General features: G+C 41.0%; 1 protein-coding gene across 2 annotated transcripts in view; it reads right to left on the reverse strand.

Annotated features, from left to right (window-relative positions):
* The window catches only part of LOC122982122 (kazrin-like), a 159208-nt gene that overhangs the window by 115332 nt on the left and 26539 nt on the right, over positions 1 to 17337 (reverse strand). For both annotated transcript variants that reach the window (XM_044351164.1, XM_044351163.1), the window contains exon 2: positions 2841 to 3030. In XM_044351164.1, coding sequence (XP_044207099.1) covers positions 2841 to 3030 — 190 coding nt within the window. The remainder of the gene's footprint in view (positions 1 to 2840; positions 3031 to 17337) is intronic.

Genomic DNA, 17337 nt, shown 5'->3' on the forward strand with positions numbered 1-17337 from the left:
TGCTCCACCACAACATGCTGTTCGTCGCAGCCACAGTCCGACCTCTACCGCATGCGTCCTGACGATGTCTCTATCGCTCACACTCCTGCTGGTTTGCACTGCACAAAGTGGGAGAATGTGTAGAATACAAAGACAAAACCAGCAGGTTTGATGTGCAGAACAGCACAAACGTTTGTGTGGTTACTTTGAAACAGCCCTGTGGTGGTTGCATAAGATTTAATCAAGGTAACCATAATGCATCTAGCATACATAATTATGGTTTGACTGTGCATTTCATACACAAATCGAGTGCACATAGAGGAGTTTTTGTATGCATCTCTATGAAACTTGATATAACAATCGTTTAATTCTAAATCTGACGCAATGAGAATAAAAAACTCCTTTCCAAACCATTACTGAAAACTTTGTAAAAGTAGACACTTCAAAAATACCTCCAGCTTAAGGTCTATATAGCAGAATAAGTACTGAATGGGCTTCTCATTCACCCTGCCGATGTCCAGAGTGGAGCTCCTATACAAAAACAGAAAATGAGAACGGCATGAATTGGGACCACAGGCAGCAGTTTTGGGCCAGTTTTACGGCTGCTCAGCATTTTTCTATATAGCCCCATTTCTATGCAGCCTCAAAGCACCACAACAAAGCTAAATGTAGTCCATTAAAGTCCAGGGGGGAGGGAGCTCATGAACAACCACATGTGGATACTAGTGAGCTCAGAGGATAGAGAAGGTGTAAGATAGTTTGAGGGAGAGATGTGGAGGCTGGCTCATGTGTGTGACCATCACAAAAAGATAATACATTAAGTACTTCCATTTATTCATATCTTTTACACTTTCTGGGTTGAATGCAACATGCAAATGCAAACCCCCCAGGCAGCAGAAAACGCAATTAACGTAGGCCAGCCTGCCAGCAAGGTTACTGCTGCTGTTAGCGAAGTGCCAGGTAGCACCCCCCAACTCAGCCTCCCTCAGGACTCCCACTATGCTGGCTGCGCAATGAACCGGCGACCCTTAGCACACACCTCCCTTCCCAGCACAGCCACTGGTGATAAATTACCTAATCTTCCTATCCCCAGCTGTTTCTATTATACACTCTGGGCTTGTAAAGGACAGCTACGGGGATAGAAAGGGGGTTGAGAAGAGACAGCGAGAGGTGGGTGTGAAGCAAAAAGAAAAAAAAACAAAAAAGGACTCATTGTCAGAGACACAACGACGGTGGGAAGATATACAGGCCAAACAAAGACGAGATTCAGCAACCATAATCGTATGCATCAAGAAGACATGTGTGCGTGTCATTTTTGATGTTGAAAAAGGGGCACTCAGAACCACTTAGTACTGTATTTCAGGACAATTACATCTGACAAAAAAAAAACCCATCTACAGAGAGATCAGCAGATAGGTGTCAGCCTCTAAAAGTGTATTTATTCAGAAACATTACGGACATTGTCAGAAAGGGCCGGTTGAAAAGACTTTCTCTGCAGTCTCTGTGGTGTTAATGTGATATTTCTGTGAGTTGAATGTGATTCCGCCAACTGAACATGCACATCTCAGGCATCATTTGAGCTGAGCAGAGAAGCAGCTACGAGGGACAATGACATCAGTGCTCAAACCCTCCCAGAGGAATGCTTGTCGTCACTTACACTGGCACACACACTGCTATGGAAACAGCAGGAGTGTGAGCCTGCATGTTGGGTTAAAGGGATACCGCAAGGCACACACATACATACATACACACTCACACGCACACACACACACATACAAGCAGGGAGAGATAACCGCAAAACAAAGCGACAGGGGCAGTCCATTGAAAACAATGCTGACACATGACCAAACTGTTCCTGACCAGCTGACCATTTTCCTCTTTAAAAAGGCAATAGAGGTCAACTGAGGACTAAATGACTCTCATTGTAAAGGGAAAGTTAGCCAACAGTTTTTCCTTGTGTATGTGAGAGAGGAAATACTGCAGACTCCCCCCCTTCTTTTTTTTTTTTTTTTTCCTGAGCTTGATCTCGGAAGTGTCTCAGATATATGTGGTTTCAAAGCTGAGTGCTGCCAAAGCCAAGATGGAACGTATCCTATCAGACAGCTCACTCATGTACACAGACACAAAAACACACACATCTGTTACCTATCTATATGCCAAACTGAGTCTTAAAAAGGTAGAAAAGGGCAAACAGAGCAGCTGCGGCACAAACACACACACACACACACACACACACACAAACACACACACACACACACACACACACACACACACACACACACACAGAGGACAGCATTCTACAGACTGGGCAGCCATTCAAACAGCTCTCGGTAACAGTAACCCACGGCAACCCTAAAACCAGCCCCCTTTCCCTTCCTCCCCATGAGACACAGATCCGTTGCCCAGTTAAGGGAGAACCGAATGAACTGGCAGGCAGAGTGACAGAGAGAAAAGAGGTTGTAACTTTACCCACTCTGCCCCTACTAAAGTGCAGCACTACTCCCCCCCCCTCCCTCTTAAAGGTTCAGGAGGTTAATTATTCAACATGAGAGGGGATTTCGGGGGGGAACTGAGAGTGGACACAAGCCAGCAGAAACCCCTCACCTCTTTTGTTCAACTCATCCACTCACTCGCTGACCGTCAAATGCACTTATTCCAATAGATAGAGGCATGAACGCAGACTTTTTCCATCCATCATACGGGAACACATGTACACACAAAGATACTGTACTCTGCGAGACTACACACAGCTGCATCAGAGAGTGTGTGTGTGTGTGTGTGTGTGTGTGTGTGTGTGTGCAGCCTAACTCATGCTCCTCCACATGTTCGCAGCTTCTTAAGCACACAGTTTGATCTCTTACCGTTGTGGTTGTGCTGGAGGGTCTCGAGCATGCTGGCAGAGGAGTCGGTTGCCCCCAGCTCAGTCAGTCTGCGGCTTGTGGCGCTCAGCTCTGACCGCAGGTTGGTCACCTCCTGGCTGGCCGACTGAATGGCCCCATCTATGCGTTGAGCCAACTGCTTGTTGTCATCCATCATTTTCAGGATTTTTGCCTGAGGAGGAGAGGGGAATCCAGACAAGGTGTCATGCTGACAAGTTGACCATTTCCAGTGAAGGAAGGTGTCCCCAAATAAATCCCTCTTTCCCTCGTCTGTCTTTTCTTCTTCCCTTTTTTTTTTTTTAAATGAGAAAGCCAAGTTAAATCCTCAAAGCAGTTTGTCCTTTCCCTTAAAGAGAGACATCCGACTCAGGGGAAATGTGTATCTGCTGGAGGGAGTATGTGTTTGGAAGCTGGTGTATGTGTGATGTGAGTGTGTCAGTGTGCAAGCATGCCTGCGCGCTTGTGTGTGTGTCTGAGAGTTTCCGTAACAGCATGAGAGTGTGTATGTGTGTGTGTGTGCGTGCATGTGCGTGTGTGTGTGTGTGTATGTGTGTTAGAGAGTCAGCACTGCCCCTGTGAAATGTGCTCCCCGCAGCTGACTGTTGAAAGGACACAGAGCATTGAGAGATGACAGGCACCTTTTTAAATGGACTGTACCATTTGCAGAGAAAGTCTGGGGGGTGGGTGGGTGGGAGTGAGCTAGACCATATAAGCACATGCAAGTCAGAGCTCCTCGGCACAAGTGTTTTCAGGAGATATTGCTCTAAGGTTCTGGGATTGTGTGTTTAACTGAACTGTCACACAACAAATCTCACTAAGCCTGTGAAAACTGACTTCAGTGAAACACTCGAGCTTTTCCTCTTTTTCTCTCTGTACACTGCGTGCGCCTCCCTCCATGGACTCATGGACAAAGGGAAGGAAATCATTAGTTTGACAAAGAAACAGTTGTGGAGAGAAAACAATAATAGTTATGCAAACAAAGCTTTCATCACAGTATTCCTCCTGCAGTACAAGTGCATTTAAGGCTCTGCTGTAATGTTTGTCTAGACTTGTTTAAAGCAACATTGTGCGACTATTTCACCTAAAAATAACAGCTTCAAAGTCATTTTGATGGTACACTGACTTGTAATAGGGACAACGGCCCCTCTTTCTTTCCCACTCCGCACCCCGAACCCTTGTTCTTGCACTATGTAACTTGGGTTGAGCAGGTACAATCACCTGTGAGAAACAGTAGTTACCTTGATGTAACTCCATTTCCTTCTGCTGCTGCTTCATATTAAAAGCTTTCCACTGACAAAATAACAGAAGGTTTTTTATTGTGAAGAACTTACAGGAAATGAAATGTGTTTATAACAGAGTTGGCGGAGCTTCGTTAACGGCGCTATTCAATAAAAACAAACAAGATTTGGAGATATTTATTTAGCAGATCTGATATAAAGACTGTAGAGAGGAAGAATAAAAGCACAAACAGCCACAGTGATGATGATGTTTGATGAAGAGGCTCTTAGTGCATTTTCAGCTCTAACAGGTTGCCTTAACAACTTATTTTACCTTGAAGTGAGGGTAACGCACTATTACAATGTGAGGGGAGACTATTTGAAGAGGAGCAGACTTCATCCCTCGCTGTGTTTCTGGCTGAACTTATTTCCATGATGTCAACATCTGAACCCACAGCAGCTCTGTGCTAAAATGTCGTTGTTAATAGCTAACGTAATACTGACTGACTTATTGATATACGGTCCAGTGGCGGCTAGTATGTATCTTAGTTCTGTTGATAACGATATAGTTACATATCGGCGCGATATCAAGTGATTGATTTGTGGCAGCAGATGTTACATAGTCTTGCTTTAAGTTGAGGAAGATGTATATTTTTTCATGCACTCAAGTGTGTACTGCAGTTTCCAACAAAATGTGAGGTCCATAAACCACACTAGTGTTGAAATGATTAGTTTATTAAATAATTAGTCAATCAACAGAAAATGATTTAAGTCGTTTATCAAGCATAAATCCCATATTTGCTGGTTTGAGGATTTGCTGATTTTCTCAGTTTCATATAATTGAAAATTGAATGTAATTTCAGCCAGCAAGCTGAAAACATCATTGCGGGTTCTGGGAAACTGTGATAGGCATTTTTTCAATATTTTCAAACATTTTATTTGCAATTAATCAGAAAAATGTCAGAAAAAAAACCTCTTTGTTGAAGCCTTAGAGAACAATGATCAAAACCATAAGGATGCTCATTACTGAAATAAAATAAAATATAAAATAAAAAATGTTTAGCCATAATTTTGGGGTTATTATTTTTATTTTTCAAACTTAAAATCACACAGGGGAATTATAGAACAAATGTGCTCGCCCCTCCTAAGACTCATGATGGGAAAAGGAGAATGTTGTTCACTCATTTTTTCCTAACTGGACTTTCCCAGTCCAGCTGGTGAATTAAACCATTTCTCTTGTGGCTGTCTTGCCACACCTAAAAAAGATCTTCACTGTGTGTGTGATCAACAATGTAATACAAATATCTTATATAACCCCTCATACATTATGCTCTGCTTCCTCTTTTGCTTTCTTCACAGAAGAGTAAAAGTCTACAAATACAGGCAGCAGACACACTGACTGCCACCTGTTTACAAATAAGGCTAATCATTCACAGCGAATGAAACATTAATGCTTCTTTGTCCACTCTGCAGCACCACAGAGGAGTACTGTCGAACATATCCACACTCAGAGTGGGAAACCTGTTGCTTTTACTGTAGTTTAAGTACTGCATGACACTACTTACAAATGTCAAATATTCCCCAGAAATCAAATAAGAGACAGATGGACACTAAAAGTTTATAGGATATTAAAGCTTCATGATGAATCCAGAGCAGCTCGATACCGAGACTGCAGAGGAGAATGAATATGTTTGCCAATAGGCATCAGACAGCTCCAGTACAGTATCCGATGCTCCATCTTAGTATTTTGTACGTGTGTGCAATATTGAACAAACAGCCGACACTGAGAGCATGTCCCCTGAAATCTACTATACACACTTCTGCCAAACTTCGAACAATATTGGTCATTTTATGTGAGAGATTTCTCTACTTGTGTTTTGTTTTGTCTGTGCTCTTCTCACTGGCTCATGTTACCAAGGAGACAACCATGTCAGTCAAATGTGATTTCTCTTTTATTAGGAGTGTGTGTTGTCCTGATGAAAGAGAGGCTGAGTGAGTGGGTTTGGTGAGTGGAGTTGAAAATGATAAGTAAGATTTTCCTAACATCACATGTTGAGTCATGAATATTTAATGTTGTACAGAAATACTTAAAGCTGCGCTAATCAATATTTTTATATTAACGACAGAAAAAAATGACTATGTACTGAGCAAATGGTTGCTTGTAGTTACGGGTGGGATAAAAAAAAGAAATTGATTCACATAAGAATCGCAAATTGTTATCTTTTATGATTCAGAATCAGATTCTAAAAAACAATTTTTGAATGTCGTTAATAACGTTGTGTTGATGGAAGAAGACAGACAGTGTAGCACTAAGACACTCGAGTTATTTTGTAGTTCATCTTCAAAGTAGCCAAGTTTTTGAGTGCAGTCTGGATTCAGTAGCTTAATAATTAGTTTTGCAAGATGAAAGTGAAGCATTTTATGAATACTTCATACGCCATCGACCAGACACTAACAATAGCGGAGAGGAGCAGCAAACTCCAGCACTAACAGTACAAATGAGCTGGCTAACTGACACATACTGCAGCTACAAAACTTCCAGCCAACTCCGGGTGGTTGAAGACAATAACTTTCTACAATCTTCTGTAACGTTCTACAGTCTGTTTCATTTCAAAAGCCCTGCGGCGGTGCGGCGCCGGGGATAGTGATGGGTTTTACTGGTAGCAGTGTTGCAGCAGAGAGGGTGCAACGCTGCTAGAGACAGAGTGCCCCGCTGTACAACTTCTGTTGTGCAAAAGACGTTTAGCCAGTGGCGGCGGTCAGTAAATTACACTTTCATTTCAATATTTTCATACAGGCAGAAGACTTTATTTCCAAATTAATCAAGTTAACTTTTTTTAGATGAAAAAAAGCTGGGGGCACATTTTTCTCTGCATGTTTTCCATCTGTCAGACAGTGACCATCATAGCTTAACTGACAGTTATGTTTCTTATTGTAACTCAGTGGACTAAGAGCACAAGTGAATGGATTGGCTCACAGTGCACTGTTGTGATCATTATTAATGATAATAATGATAACAACAACAAGAGCCTGAAATGAGTGCCCGACTCTGAACCCAAATTGTGACACTAAGAAGTGAATATTGGCAAAGTTAGCAGCTTTCTAGTGAACATAGTGGAAATTTTAGCTACTAAAGAGCCAGATATTTTACTAAAGCCTTGGTGAAGACCTAACACAACAGACCTAAAAAGAGAGTGAGCATTGCACTTACAATTTCCAAACACCCAAAATCACAACTCCAAATTAATGCTAATGTTGCACTGTGTCTGCTAATAATATGTCAACGTTGTGATCACAGCTTGTTGTGCTACCCGCAGTCGGCCCAAAAAAAAAAATCAATTAATGCAGGTTTAAGACATGAAGCCAAGTTCACAGTGTTCAACAAGAAGAAGCAGATATTCCTTCCTTCCACAAACCACACAGTCAGCTACAAATCATCATCCATGGAGCTGGTAGGGATTAAGTGTCTGGCTAAAGGACACTTCAGCGGAGAAGGAGCCTTAAACCCAGTATACAATACTGCTGCTTCATTGAATTCCAGAGGAAAACTTTTATAAAATGTGTCACAGAAAAAAAGAACTGAGTTCTCATTCTCTCAGTATCCAATCCCACAGCCGAGGAAAAGAGTTTGACACTCCACTTTTTAATTTGAATGACTACTTAGAATTAACTGCGCAAGTTCCCACCCAACACCCAACTCAATCCTGCACTTGTCAACTATAGTCCGACATTTGGCTGTCGATGCATGTCCACTCACTCAGCAGTGCAGCTGTGTTGTTGTTTCCCGAGGTTATGTGAACGTGGACCCCCGATGCATCCTGCATGTGGTAAGCGCTGATCACCCACTGCACTGCACAAAAGCAGAGTAGCAAGCAACTGCTGTGTACGCCCAGAAAATGATACCGTGGCTCCAGGCGCTTTGCGAGGGTGTGTGTGTGTGGGCCAAACATTGAGGTTCACACTGTTGTCTCAAACAAAACTTATCTGACTGCCCGCTACAGTATGCAAGCAAGGAGACGAAGAACAACACACACTCCACCCCTCCACCCATTCATCCATCTGCCCAGACACGAGTCACCCCTCCTGCTCAGTAAATGAACATCATGTTGTTATTTATAGACGACCCTGATGCCGCATATGATACATTAGTCGCAGGGGAGGGCATGCACAGACAAACACATACACTCATTCACACATACACACATACACCAGGGGGCTAATAATCCCAAAGTCATTTGATGTTTATTAATGAAATTCATCTCTTGTCAGGTGACATAAAAGTCTATTGGACCCTTCTGGGTAATTAAGATGTTTTGGTGTCTAAGTGTGCCGGAGGATTTATTGTATCTATTCATTTATATATCATATATCCTGAATGATATCTGTCTGCATGCATGTGCATGGGTAAAGAAGGGTAAATGTTGATATTTTATATAACTTGTATGTTTTATATGTAATATTTGGTTTACTTGACATTATCTTACAGCATTGCAGTGTTACAGAAGTTTATTTCCAATGTGACATGTTGTATATGCAGGAAGTAAAAGAGCCTGCAAACCAATTGTGGAATTCACCTTGAAAATTATGTTTTGCTCCATTTTATTCTTCCACATTAACTATAAAACTTATACTGTGTGTGTTGTACTACAGCAATTCTATTTTGGTGCCATGGCTGAAATGTTTTCTTGGCTGTATTTGGTTTGTTTGGGTTCATGCTCTGTCTGGGCCTACAAATAAAAGTGACAAGGACTGATAAATAGTTTGGAGATTTTGGAAGATGGGCAGTGGTGGTGGGGGGGCAGGCAAGATCTAATTTCAGTTCCCTTAACTTTAGCTAAGCATGAAGAACTTATCTACTATCTCCTCTGGTGTCCATACCACCTCAGACTAGATAGAAAGCTATATATCACCATAAGTCAAGATTGCTGTTGCCTTCTGTTATTTTCTTATGAGTGGTTCTACCATCTGTTCAATGTCAATATCCATCTACAAAATCCAACCAACAGCAGCTGAACAACGAACAACATGCTCATAGAAATGTTTTGGGGATTGTTTTGTGTAGTTGGTTCAAATTTTCATCCTTGGCTACTCAGAGTTCAACATCTAAGTACTGGTTTATTGAGAACTAAGCTCCAAACATGAACATGTGTTGTGACCTCGATCCATGTCTGAGTGTGCATCACATAAATGACCCATGGGTCCTGAATGTGTCTGCTGGTCAGTGGAGTGAATCAGGACCCAGTGGCTGACTGAGGATCAGTAATTAGTGGGTGTGCCAGGGGTTCGGATTACCATATGAATAGAGACAGTGGGGAGTGGGATCAGCGCTCTGCAGTCATTCTTCATTGTGCTGCTGCCGAGTGTCCGTCCACACAACAGGCCTTTTGCAGCCAAGCCACCGGATTCAACTACAGTCATGCAAAAAAGTTGCAGTAAGTCTATACAGTAGCTTTTAAGCCTCGCTGATTTAATTTCTTACTTACTGGGGCTGAATTTTGTTGCTAAGCAATGACAGTCAAGACTGCGTACACACTGGGATGGTTTTTGTTGCCTGGCAACAATAGAAACCGAATTCTGCTGTGGTAGTAAAAACTAAAAACCTTTCACTGTTACAACTTTTGTCAGTGTTTTCTGACAAAAGTTTGACTGCAGATTGTGTTTTTACATCAGAATTTAGGTTTTGGTCCTCACTTAATTGTAATTTCCTCTAAAAAAAGAGGCAGTGTGTTATGTTTCTACAATCACCATTACTAGTATTTATGAAGTTGATTTTTCTTGTGATGTAGCAGTGGTTCTTTAAGCCTTTTTTAGCACAGCTAAAGAAATAATCTTCTTTTTCACCACTTTCAAACCTGTTTTCTCAATCCATTACTTGACAGTTCAAGGTGTAAATGATGTGCAACATACTGTAGAGCATTTATAGACAAGGCGTGGGTGTAGTTAAGTATATAAATGAAAGGCTGACATGATAAAAAAAAACGAGGGGGTGTCTATAGAAAAGACTTGACTGAAACTTACGGTGACGTGTTAAAGAGTATTATTTCTCTATATGTCTTAACTTTGTCATAGACCTGTCAACCAAACGACGGGAGTATGACTTTTTCCTGTAGACACACACTGAGATACGTTATAGAGCTTTTTCTTTCCCGACATAAGCTTCATTAATTAATCACTGCATGAAGGAAACTTCTACAGGAGGAACATCCAAAAGACACACAGAAATACCAACCTTGAGTGTGTTATAACACAATCTTTGTAAAAAAATAAATTAAAAAAAAAGTAACTACATCATTTGTATGAGAACATTTATTACAATCCAATTATGACACGAATCCAAATCTAAAACAACCACAAGAAAGAAGAATGTGTTATAGTACTTTCTGCTTTCAGCAGTCAGGGTTGTGCCTCTAAGTAAGTGTTGCTGCTGCACAGATAATCTAAATACAATGAAAAGATACCTACACCACAATCTGTGTTTAGTGATTCAGACTATGCCTCTGCAATGCAGAACTTATGGGCTGCACCAAAATCACCTGCTCACTGATAGCATCTGGACAGGCCAGCCGATGAGGCGGAAAAGGTGTTGTAATGCGGGGCAGTGCTGATGTGAATTCTTAGGTTGCTTTCTTTTATTTTTTTCAAGCAAAAGGAAATAGTTTAATGTCTCTAGAGGGGTAAGGAAATTGAGTTTTTGTAGTTGAACGGTATCTCTTATCAAGATCATCTTAGGGGAGAATGGGGCTCAGCGAAAAAGTCTTTTTCTGCAGAGTCAGAACAGGCAGTACACATTAATAACAAACACATACAGAGGTGGAGGGATGGGAAGAGAGGTGAGCACTGAGGAAAAGAGAGATATTTTAGAGAGATGTTCCCCCAATAAGATCATAATATTTACCTGATCTGTCATTTATGACCACTGTTGTGCAGAAAGTCTAACATCTTGTTGCTTGTGAGTACAAGCTGAAGACAGTACCCAAAGGAAATCAACTCAACATGGCCTTAGGCTTGTTCTACAAATGGAAAGTTTATGTTTGGGCAACGGATCTGGCAGGATGACAGGATCAGAATGATCAGAAACTATTGTGATCTTTCTCGTATGAGTCATAACTATAACCAAACAACCCACTATTTCCAGGAAATGTTTACTTAAGTTTTTGTTATTCAGAATTTCATCCAAGGTTAGGACTCGGTGGACATGCGATAATTGTTTACACACTTGAAAAAAATGCTCTCACTGGATTTGAGGTCAGTCTTTCGCAGCAAATGCTGTTGCAATTCATTGCACTAACTGTTTCAAAACCATGAATGAACTCAGTTTTGTGACATAAGAACTAGACAGTTCTCAGACCTACTCCCAAACATTAGTGTGTCCTGGAAACTGCTAAATGCTCCTCCTCTATCCAGCTGCTTTTCCATGTTATTAATGAAGGCATCCAAGTCCAGCTAAACAGACCGAAAAAAAACAATTTGAAAAAAGTAAGATGTTTGAAGTAATTCATGGGGATATAAGAGGCAATAACAGGTCAGGAATCAAATTAACACTTAGTCTTAGTTAGTCTGTTAATGAGGAAAAGACCATCTTGTAAGGTGAAATCAACAGTCTTAACTCTTTCAACAAGACAACCCAGATGACTCAAATGCAAAGTGATGCCCTGCTGCTTCATGCCAAAGTTTCTTACATTGAATTAACAATTAGCAGTTTCATACCATGAAAAGTGCACTATCTCCATCATGCATAAAGGAACATTTCTACAAGAGGGACCGGACAAGTTACTGTGTGACACGAGTTATGAGCTCATTCCACCAGGGTGGGTCAATCCAAGACAAAAAACAGACACAAGTCTTATGAAAACACAGAATTATGTTCACTGCACTAATCTGTTTATTCTCAGCCCTCCTCTTCCTTCACTGTTTAAACTATCTGAAAATGGATAATGCCGAGCAGCTGGAGGATAGGAGAAAGAGAGCTCCGAGAGCAGTGGCAACTGTCTGTCTATCCCAGAGGGATTAGATAGACACTTGTATAGCTAAAAGGTCACCAGTTTGACATCAACAACACCCAGAGTTAGCCCGAGCAGCTGAATTCCCAAGTGTTAGTGATGGATACCTACTACACTTCCTGATCTCTGAAGATGTCAAGAAACTTTTACATCACATTCCAGTGGCTGAGTAAATCCAAGACATTTTGACAAAGTGGTGGACAAAGTACACAACTCCATTACTTGAGTCAAAGTAAAGATACTTCTGGTCAAATATTACTCCAATACAAGTGAAAGTTGTTAATTCACATTTTTACTTGAGTTAAAGTACTGGAGTACTTACTTTTAAATATATTTAAGTAGTCAAAAGTACATTTTCTTTCTAAAGTCAACACATTGTTGTATTGTTGCCACAAAGCATTAACAGAACCTAACGACTCTGAAACAACCTACTGATTGCACTGACTGGCTTGCTGTAGAATAAAAAGCTTATAGAACCTATAGAAACACGATTGCATCGACAAAAGGACAGAGCAGAGCCCCCCCCACCTCCACTAAACAGCATGGCAGTGTTCTGACACAGCTCTGGCAGTGTGTGTTTGTGTGTGTTTGTGTGTGTGTATGTGTGTGTGTCCATGCACATGTGTGTATCAGGCACAGTGGGATTGCTGTAGATGCAGCTTCCTCAGAAAATAAAAAATAAAACAACTAACCTAAAAATCCAAGATACACACTTCTAGTTTTATAACTGTCCAACAGCATCACTGCTTTAAGCAAGAAAAACAAACAAACAAAAAAAAAAAACTATATGAATCTTTCTTCATTTCAAAAATCTGAAACATGAACTTCAGATATGGCCATGGGTGCTCTGGTGAGGAATTGTCATCTTTATCTGCTGTAGGCATCATTACCACCGCCAAGTTCAAACTGAACTGTTCAAAAAGCACTTTGAACTTGATTGACAGTGTAGGAGTAGTTCACTGTGATTGAAAAAAATGAATACTCAAGTAAAGTACAGATCAGTCAAAAAATGTACTTAGGTACAGAACATGAGTACATAAGTAAATGTACTTCATCGCTGTCCACCCGTGAAAATAACTGCACATTTTCAAGGCGCTGCCTGGAGATATTCACTGTTTTACTCATTTTTACTGTGCCTTGTTTTTGTTTCATTTTCACATTTTCCTTTCCCTGGCTTCTCATTATCTTTCTATCCTAAAAGACTGCCTGAATTTATAATCATTTCACTGAAGCGAGCAACTAATGTCAAGCGACAAACAGGCTCCCAGTGAGTGGATATCGATGCCTCTGCTGTCCTTGCCACCGTCAGCACTGCATGTACGACAGACAAAAAATAAAATACACAGATGCAGCCGGGTAAACACTGTTTGCTGACACACAGATAAGTTTTCCATTCTGTCTAACAAGGGTGGGGAGGTTAGAGGTGGGGAAGTGTGTTATTGGAATATCCTGTGTGCTCATCCAAACGCTCCCAATTTCTCTAATCTCTTGTGCTATTCATGCTAAGCTCTTGCTCACATCCTCCCGCCTCACATTCCCAATGTCAGTGTGAGGCAGATGCAGACAGCGATGGCAGAGAGACTTTTTTTTTTTGGGGCACGACATAACACCAAATGGACCCTTGCTCAGTGGTAAAGGCTCAAGGCTAATCTCAGACACAAACAGGTTTGCAGGCTTTGATGGGAATTAAGATACATGCTCCTTTGAAGTGAGACAAGCAGGAAACAAAGATCTCCCACAGTTTTATGGGCGAAAGAGAAAAATGCTTTTATGTTGGTTTGAATCTGGTTGTGGGATATCACTGATCGCCATCCACTGAGGGTGGTGAAGGTTGTGTTTGTGTTAGAGATGATGGAAGTGGATTTTGTGTGCAAGCACACATCCTAACCGTCAAACACAAACACGGTTTTAAAAAAGCCGTGAGGTAAAGTGTAATCAGCAAAATTTCATGACATTTCAAAACGAATGTCCCATCCTTGGACGGTCTTGGCAGTCCTGTTAGGAAATTCTCAGTCTATTTCAAGTAGATTCAGCAGGATGCTACCATCTCACTCTATTATTATTATTATTATTATTATTTTATTATTATTATTTATTTTTGGAAATGAGACTACAGCAGCTACCCCTCCAAACCACTTTGTTCAAATCCATTTTAAAAAACAGAACTCTTGAAAATATCCACAACTAAATTGATAATCTGGTCTATTAATACTTTTCAATATCTCGATGTACTCATGGAAATCCATAAAATATACTTTCACATGAAGCAGTTTGGTAATATCAGATGAATGGGCTTCATGCATGAATGTTTTCATATTTGTCTCTTATATTCGTTCTTGCACAAAGTAATAAGAGGAAAATAAGAAAATCCTACATGGGATTCAACAAACTCTCTTAACTGCCTGAACTTGTTGTAAATCGCTTGTTTCAGGCTGATGAATGCCACCTGTTCATGAGGAGGTGGGTGTACGTGAGACGTGATCATTAGCATAATCCACACCCCTAACATTGCCATATAAGGCTCCGTGTTCCGCTCTGTTTGCAGGCGAGTTTCATTCACAAAAACACTGTGCAACTTCAAGCCCTGCTTTCAGAAATCAGAAGATGAAAAGAACAAATTTAGTGTCAGTAGTAGGAGACCTGAAACATTTAGAAAATATGAGTCCAGCTGCAAACAATGTGTCATCAGAGCAGCTCTGCACTGAGACAGAAATAAAGATGGAATGATTTGATGTGAAGTTTGATGCTAAAAAACATCTTTCTAAAGCAAAGCGCTCCTTGAGGAGAGGACAGTCAAGGGATGTGACAGTTGCTGAGATATTAGAGGAGAAAATTATAGCCTACAGGTGATGTTACACTGTCAGCTGCAACACAACATGATACTGGACAGAGAGCTGCAGAGAGGCACAGAGGCAGCTGTCAGAGTGAGAGAAGTTTCCTGCAACTACTGAAATGTAGAAGTTGCTGCTGCCAAAATATGGCCACAAAAATCATGTATGACAGCACCTGTAATGAATAAATAATCTCTGCCTTTCTTCACTGGGGAGAAACACTTGTTTGACTTACAATTATAATGTCCTAATCTGAGTTAATCCATGACATGTACCTGTTGTATGAGTCACAGAGTGTTTTTGTTGCCTACACCTAACCACACAAGGGATTAAGCATGTGAACCCTGATCTCTGAAGCCCTGAATTGTAACCCGTTGACCACAAGTTGTGCTGCAGTGGAAACTATTACTGAACCAGTTTAGTTGTGTTGCAGTGGAAACTATTACTGAACCAGTTTAGTTGTGTTGCAGTGGAAAAAGAAAACAAGCTTTCTGTTTCCTGTAAGGAGTCAGAGCACCTGCTGACAGCTGTTTATGATGATTTATGGTCTAACTGTATATAAAGTAGTTCAAACTAGCTCCACCTCCAGCAGCTACAACAGTAACATGCTGCTCACACACTGATGCTTCAGTATTAATAATCTAATGATGTCATAGATAATAATATATCAGTCAGAGGGACCAAACCACTACTTTTACTTTCATACATTTTAACTACATTTTTCCCTCTCAGAACTGGTTTCACGCTGTGCTGTAAGACCACGTCAGAAATCAAATTTGTATATTGTTGTTCTGAACGTCTTCACTCAAAGGTGGAGTGAAAAGCCGACTGTCACGGAGAGGGAAGAAGGATGCAATATCATTTCACTACAGAGATAATGGAGCATATTTTAATAATAGTGTTGCACTCAGTGTTCTGGGTCTCTCATTTGTCATTCTGACGGCAGCGACGCTACAGGGTAACCACGGTAACCAGGCTACCTTGGCTAAGCTAGCTAACATACATCCATGAGCATGCTACCAAAATATTCCAGGTGGAACTCACACCTTAGAAATATTGTTCCGCATGTCACGGTGAGGGAATTTCCACTTTGATGATTCAGCATATCTGACAGCACAGTATGCAGCCTATGCAGTATTAGCGCCATATTTTGGTATGTTAGTCTGATTATGTGTAGGCCAAATGGAGCAGCAGTACCTGACGAAAACAGAAAACACTTTAAATTGTGTTGTGGCAGGAAACAACATTGGCCTACAGCCGAGTCCCCTTAAAGTTGGGATTTATAAACGGATTCTGGCTGGATCCACCTTTAGATTGTATGATTGGTGGAGAACTACTTTGCCTCGCAAGTTGATTGGCATGGTAAGCCATGTGTTGACCCTGGAGAGTTTTAACATATAACCAAGACAAAATATTCATACAGATATTCAAAATATTCATACAGACGTGTTTTTAACTGCTAAACATCAGCACTGACCCGCAGTCAGCTCATCCCGAGCCCGGCTCTGTTATGAGGGCTGGGTGCCAGGTTAGCTTGTTAGCCTGGATGCTAGCTGCTGGAGGCTCGCGGGAGACTCTGTGGAGCCCCATGAGCGACAACCTGTGTTAAAAAGACAAATGCATCTGATTGACAAGAGCCGTGACGCTGTTTACATAAAAGTTGGTAAACTCTTCAAGTAGACCGGATCCTCCAGAGCCACCGGACCAGAGGAGCCACCGGAGACAGACCGGACCGAACAAACCGCCAAACATTCAATACATACACACTGAAGTGTAAAACAAGAAGGGCCTAGCCTCATGAAAAAAAGATAAAACATGAACATAGCGGGGTTGTGGCGGTTGCTTGCCATCAGCCACAGCTGGCTTGTCTATAGTGCGGTATTGCAATATTGCAATTACTGTGACAGCCTTATGTTGGAATAAGTAGATTATTACTCTTTTTGGATTATTACTAACTATTTTGACAGTAATTGTTTGGGTCACAGTAGTATATTCTTCATACGACTGCATGCACCGAACCATAACATGCATACTGTGACAGTTTGGGACGAATACACATAGCATTACACCGCTTTTATTCTTTATAAGAATAAAATGAGCATGAGTATGTATTTATTCCAACTCCATTAATTTGTTTAAAAGCCACTGCCATTAACAGCATACAGCTGCTGAAAAATTTTCCTTTTTTCCATTAAAGAAGCAATTTTCACATCCACACACAAATGTTTACAAAACAACAAGAACAAAAAAGCCTTTTCAATACCAAATGCAAAAGACTGCTGAACAAAGATTCATAATGCAGTTCACGACTGCCATTAAAATGAGTCCTAAACAAAGTCATTGGCTGGTGGCCTGAAGAGCTCACAGATGGTCCATTTTTCCTGCTGAAAGGGAGTGTGTGGTTGCACATCTGATGCTGTTAGTGTTCTTT

The sequence above is a fragment of the Thunnus albacares genome, chromosome 5, assembly GCF_914725855.1.
Source record: "Thunnus albacares chromosome 5, fThuAlb1.1, whole genome shotgun sequence".
NCBI lineage: Eukaryota > Metazoa > Chordata > Actinopteri > Scombriformes > Scombridae > Thunnus > Thunnus albacares.